The sequence below is a fragment of the Triticum dicoccoides genome, chromosome 3A (genome assembly GCF_002162155.2).
Source record: "Triticum dicoccoides isolate Atlit2015 ecotype Zavitan chromosome 3A, WEW_v2.0, whole genome shotgun sequence".
NCBI lineage: Eukaryota > Viridiplantae > Streptophyta > Magnoliopsida > Poales > Poaceae > Triticum > Triticum dicoccoides.
In genome coordinates this window covers 251,350,744-251,356,868 of record NC_041384.1, presented here as the reverse complement: position 1 = coordinate 251,356,868, position 6,125 = coordinate 251,350,744, and the positions used below count along the sequence as shown (strand labels likewise).

The window sequence follows — 6,125 nt, the reverse complement described above, 5'->3', positions numbered from 1 at the left end:
ACCAACTCCGCGTGCGGCCTCCGTTGGCCCCCGAGGTCGTCGCCCTCCCCTGCACTGATCCTTCCTTGGGTCACTTCCCCTCTGACCTCCACTAATTCTGAACGCAGCCGCCGGCGAGGGCTTCCGATGGTCCCCGAGTTCGTCATCCCCCTGAACTGACTCTGCTGCCTGCTGCCTGCTGCTTCTCGCATCCCCTCCGGCCTGCAGGACTCCGTTGGAATCCAGTTTATGTAAATCGTGTTTATTGAATATACCTGAAATCTGAGTTTTTGGAAAGCTAAGTTTTCTATATTCACGGATTAGTTGGAGTTGCCAAACAGGATTTTAGTTTTTTATACCATTTCCCTGGTTTGTGGAGATCTGGTTTTGTATATACTACCTATCCAAATAACGCCTTCGGTACTCTGAGGATTTTCCCTTTCTTTGATTTGAGAATTCTGTAGTGTTTTCTAGCATTCTAACTGAATTAGGCTGCTTATAAATTTCGCCAGTTGTTTATATATATAAGATTCTTGTTTTGTGATTTGTGACTAAATACCGTCACGGTGCAATGTGCTGGACTCAGGTTGAAACTAGTTCAAGTTTAAGCTTATAGACTTGTCAAATGATTTTTCCTGTGTTTCTACGTAAATTATATAGGAAGAGGCTGGTATGTACTAGTACTTGCTTGCGATAGACAAATGTTCGGGAAACTTGGTCGTATAGAATGGGAAGATACTTGCTAGCCACTGTGATGCCCTAGCCACCTCCTCGATATCCTGCTACCTTTATTTCTTCCCTCTCTTAGATCCAGGACTATATCTGGATCTTCTTAGCCATCATTGACACTAGGAAGCAGAATGTGATCAATCTGATGCCTCTCTTCCAACCATTGTCTTGGCTGTCCTACCACTTTTGCAAAGGCCTGGGATCCTGCTAAAAGCTTAATGCTCTACTTTTTCCGGCAGATGCCTTTTAAGAAACATTCTATTTTCAATTTTGTAACATATTTGTTACACTAACGAAGATGCTTCCAAAGAAACTTGTATGTTCTTCTAAAATGAAAAAAGAAATGCATATGCATTGAGTCTGCACATCTGATTTTACATGAAAGTATGTTTCTTTATCAAATGTATTTTGGTATTTCATTTTCATACACTACACTTATTTTAATGGAAGATGCCACATCACTGTGTTCAGTTGTTTATACTATTGTCATATTTCGCATCTACTCTATTAGTTTATTTGTTTACCTTAACACACACACACACACATACACACACACACACACACACACATATATAGAGATAGATAATATATCTGATATTGACCACTACCTAGGCTAATGCTATCTCCACCATCCACTACTTGCTATCGAGATCTGTGCAAAGAGAGAAAAGAGAGGACAGAGAGATTATTGTCACCTCAGTTGTCAGGGTGGACCCCACACACCTGCCACGCACAGAACCCACCCAACCTCTCTCTGTCTTGTTCACTCTCCCCATCGCTCTACATGTAAGGGATAATTTTATATATGAAAGACTGTTTGGGTTAGGATAATTTTATTGTTTTCTACATGTAAGGGACTTAACATATGGTCATCTTTTTTTAGCAGATGGATCAAAATAAAATAGCGGCTTTACTCTAAATGGAAACTAAGTTTTTTTTGGACTGGTCTTTTAATATGGCAGAACTTAAATACTAGGATTATGGTTGTCCTATTTTGTGCACTTTAGGCAACATACAGTTATTTATCTATGAAATGTAAGCAAATTTACAATTCATTAATCTAACACATTCTAGTGGTTGATGGTGTTATGCATATGTTGCTGCACGGTATGATGTTGAATGAGTATCCTTCTGCAGGTATGGTTGAGACAGACCCGGAGGGTGCACTTGCTGGTTTTGATGCTGTAGTTCGCATGGAGCCTGAAAAGGCGGAATGGTTAGCATTTTTACCTATTCTGTTGCATTATTCTGTTTTATCTGCAATTTCCCTATGTTTGCTCCAGCACAATATGAATGCTCAAGTCTATAAAGTGTCCTATCTGATATCTGTGCTACTATCTGTTATCCTTAAGGTTGGAGCTTGAGGCATTAAGATGTTGGGTGTGTAGATTATATGCTTTGCCCACAAGCTGTCACATGTATTGTGGGCCTATCAGTTAGGACCAAGCGTTGGTTGTGGATAAATTTAGGTCATAAAATGGAGTCATTGGGACTTGGCCTGATATGAAATAGCTTGTGCTGCAAGTGGAACTCTTACTGAAGAATTACTTTTTTGTTGGATTTTGGAAGCTTTTACACACTTGGATGAATGTTTTTATTTCGTTAATCAGTATTTTCACTAGGCAGTAGCTGCTGTTAAGCAACAGAAGATATGCGAAACAACCTTAAACTGTGCGGTGTATTAGATTATTAGTTTGTCCTGAGGACCTCGCTGCGTCTATTCATCATTTATTTGGTGGGAGTCCATTTCCAGGTCACTGTAGTCTAGCTGAGGCTAGTAGCAGTTAGATTAACGACAGATTGAAGAATATGAAAAGAGGCAGCAAATAGAATGCTAGAAAACCAGCTAAAATTTTCACATAGGAGTCAGTGGAACTCTACCATCTTAATATACTGAACACTTTTCATGCCTATTTGTTAGGTTATTGGTCAATTCCTTGAAAGCTAGGCTCCTTTTGTTGACATGTTCAGTGCCTGTTACAGGCAGTTCTTGGTCAGGACTGGTATTGTCCTCTATTAATTGGACATTACTTTGTAAAATTGAGTGCCTTGACCCATGCTTCCAGTGAAGTAACAAAGACAATATTTAATCAGTCTAGTTGAATTATAACTCTTCAGCCACACTGTTTCCTCAGTGAATTTAGCTGTTGCATAAATAAACATTTATGTTGAGGTGTCTAATTTTTATCTTTTAATTATATATATGTTCATTCATAGGGGATTCAAGGCTCTCAAACAAACTGTGAAGCTTTATTATAAGCTGGGAAAGTACAAAGAAATGATGGATGCTTACAGAGAGATGTTGACATACATAAAATCTGCTGTGACACGTAACTACAGTGAGAAATGTATAAACAACATAATGGATTTTGTTTCTGGATCTGCTAGTCAGCACTTCAATCTTCTGCAAGAGTTCTACCAGACAACACTTAAAGCTCTTGAAGAGGCAAAAAATGAGGTTATGTTTGTTGTATTATTAAAACTAGGAAAATATTATGATATACCAAACGATTAGTCTTCATGTATTATCATTGTTTCTTGTGCAGAGATTATGGTTTAAGACAAACCTGAAGCTTTGCAAAATTTGGTTCGACATGGGGGAGTATGGTCGCATGAGCAAGGTGATTAGATATGTTCTTCTTGTCATTACCGATTACTTGCTTCCTTCATTCCTTAGTCTTTATGCATTTAATTCACATATATCCTTTTACTGACAGATACTGAAGGAGCTGCATAAGTCTTGCCAAAAGGAAGATGGTTCTGATGACCAGAAGAAAGGCACACAACTTCTAGAAGTCTATGCTATTGAGATTCAAATGTACACTGAAACAAAAAACAACAAAAAGTTAAAGGTTAGTTATCTGTTCTTGTGTACGTTCATTATTATTTCTTAACTTGTTAGCTAACTTTCACTCTTCTGTTGTGTGCAATTGTGTTACTTTTCGCTGTGTCATCTTCTTGTAAAGCATTATGTGGTCACAGCTAAATGCTATGTGATTGCATACAAAGTTCAGATGTTATTGGCTTGTTTCATCGAAGGATTCTGAACTATTAGCTGATTCTTTTGGGGGTATTTGTCATTCATTGTTATCTGGGATTGGATAGAGTTATAATTTTCTTTCTTTCTTAAGGGAAATATGCTTAGCTTTCAGGATTGTAATATCTTGTGCACATCATCGGTCATGGGAGAAAATGGGTTCTTTTTTCAGCTTTGTAACCTGAAACCTGCAATTTTGATATGCATCATTTGTATTCTTTGCAACACTAGCTCAAGAGCAATCTTATTGAGAATTATGCTTCTTTTTTATAGTATCATGTGTGTGAGAATTAAACGCACCATCCGAATTGAACTGTGTGCTGTTGCAGGAATTGTACCAGAGGGCTCTTTCTATTAAATCAGCAATACCTCATCCAAGAATTATGGGTATAATTCGTGAATGTGGTGGGAAGATGCACATGGCCGAGAGGCAGTGGGCGGACGCAGCGACTGATTTCTTTGAAGCATTCAAAAACTACGACGAAGCTGGCAATCCACGGAGAATCCAGTGTCTCAAGTACTATCATAAGCACATCTTCTCTGTCATAACTCATAACTTTGTATAACTCTTTGTGATTTCCTATCATAATTTTCCTTTTGCTGCGAATTAGATATCTTGTTCTTGCCAATATGTTGATGGAATCTGAAGTGAATCCCTTTGATGGACAAGAGGCCAAGCCGTAAGACTTCTGATGACACCCTCTTAGGTCTTGTAGGTTGATTTTCATTACTCTGTGTAACTCAAATTTCTGCAGGTACAAAAATGATCCTGAAATCCTCGCAATGACAAACTTGATTGCAGCATACCAGAAGAATGACATCATGGAATTTGAGAAGATCCTAAAGGTCAGTGCTCTTGAACAGATGCCATTTCCTTGTTTGCCACGATCCTAAACTAATATTTTTTGGTTCACTGATTCCATCGTAATTTTCTTTTTTTTTTTGCCAGAGCAATAGAAGAACAATAATGGATGATCCTTTTATCCGTAATTACATTGAGGACTTGTTGAAGAACATCAGAACTCAAGTGCTGCTCAAGCTCATTAAGCCATACACAAGAATAAGGATTCCATTCATTTCACAGGTGAATATTTTACAGCATATCCACACTTTGCTAGCCAGATTTCACTTTTCATATGCACAATATGTGCTTGTTCTCCATCAGATGAACACAAGCAATTTATCGTGATAACAAAATTAACATGAATGATACTTTATGTGCTTGTTCTGCTTTAAAGGGGCTATACAGGACATACAGCATGAAGGTTGATCATTTCTTTAGTTCTCTTTGTTAACTAAACCATCCCAGTTCAATTCAAAACATAACATATGTGCGCACTTAAATCTAGCAAAGTAATGCAGTTCTTTTGCAGCATGGAAGTACAGTTTTGTAAACATGTCATGTGTGACATTTAGTTCATCATAACATTGACTGTTTCAGTCAACAGTTTGTATTTAGTGGCTAAAGACGCAGTTCATCGTAACATCAACTGTTTGAATCAATTGTTTGTGTTTATAGGAGCTAAATGTCCCAGAAAAGGATGTTGAGCAGCTCTTGGTGTCATTGATTCTGGACAACCGTGTCCAAGGCCACATAGATCAGGTGAACAAGCTGCTAGAATGCGGTGACAGGTGCGTACTCCCACTAACTTACTTTCTTGACATATTCTTCGTGAGGAAGTTCTGAGGGTGCAGATTTGCAAATTTTATTCAGGTCAAAGGGAATGCGGAAATATCAAGCCATCGACAAGTGGAATACTCAGCTCAAATCTATTTACCAGACGGTGTCCAACAGAGTTGGGTGAGAGATGGCAGGTTTCCATTAGTACCTGCTGGTTGAGTTGTTTTGGTATCTGGGGGCTTAAATGTGAAGGAGTATCTTGTCCGTGAGGTAGATCCTGGACGTGGGTAAAGTAACTTGTCACTGTAATGAACGTAGCACTCCAGTTTGTGGATTATATCCTCTTATCTTTTCTGTGATTTGGCCAGCGGGATGCTGGGATTTTGTCCTGAGCTGAAACGGCCCTGCTAGTTCCTACTTCATCCTGCCTAGATTTCACTGTGGTCGAAAGCTCGGTATCGATGCGAATATAGAAATGCTCAAAACTAGCATCGTCAAGTATTTAGTTTGCTCATTTAAATTGAATTTGACCATGGATGCTACGCCACAAATGTCTCAGCTTGCATCACCCTTCGCATATTATTTTGCCTGGCGTTTGCCATCTCACAGCAAGGCATCAAATTTGTGTCAATTGAGAAGGAAGATGGGTAAGCGTATATAGGTGTTATCTCTAGCTCATACGTGTACACCTCTCATGATGAACTAAGGTTCAGATGTTGCATGAATTCACTTTGTCCGAACCGTCAATGCCTTGGTAAA

At 38.8% G+C, this 6,125-nt stretch overlaps 1 protein-coding gene across 2 annotated transcripts in view; it reads left to right on the top strand.

Annotated features, from left to right (window-relative positions):
• Positions 1-5,858, top strand: part of LOC119268021 (COP9 signalosome complex subunit 2) — a 7,857-nt gene extending 1,999 nt beyond the window's left edge. For both annotated transcript variants that reach the window (XM_037549513.1, XM_037549514.1), the window contains exons 3-12: positions 1,846-1,924; positions 2,926-3,166; positions 3,255-3,329; positions 3,426-3,560; positions 4,075-4,262; positions 4,357-4,425; positions 4,501-4,591; positions 4,695-4,829; positions 5,265-5,377; positions 5,460-5,858. In XM_037549513.1, coding sequence (XP_037405410.1) covers positions 1,846-1,924; positions 2,926-3,166; positions 3,255-3,329; positions 3,426-3,560; positions 4,075-4,262; positions 4,357-4,425; positions 4,501-4,591; positions 4,695-4,829; positions 5,265-5,377; positions 5,460-5,550 — 1,217 coding nt within the window. In that variant the 3' untranslated portion in view covers positions 5,551-5,858. The remainder of the gene's footprint in view (positions 1-1,845; positions 1,925-2,925; positions 3,167-3,254; positions 3,330-3,425; positions 3,561-4,074; positions 4,263-4,356; positions 4,426-4,500; positions 4,592-4,694; positions 4,830-5,264; positions 5,378-5,459) is intronic.
• Positions 5,859-6,125: the final 267 nt, after the last annotated feature.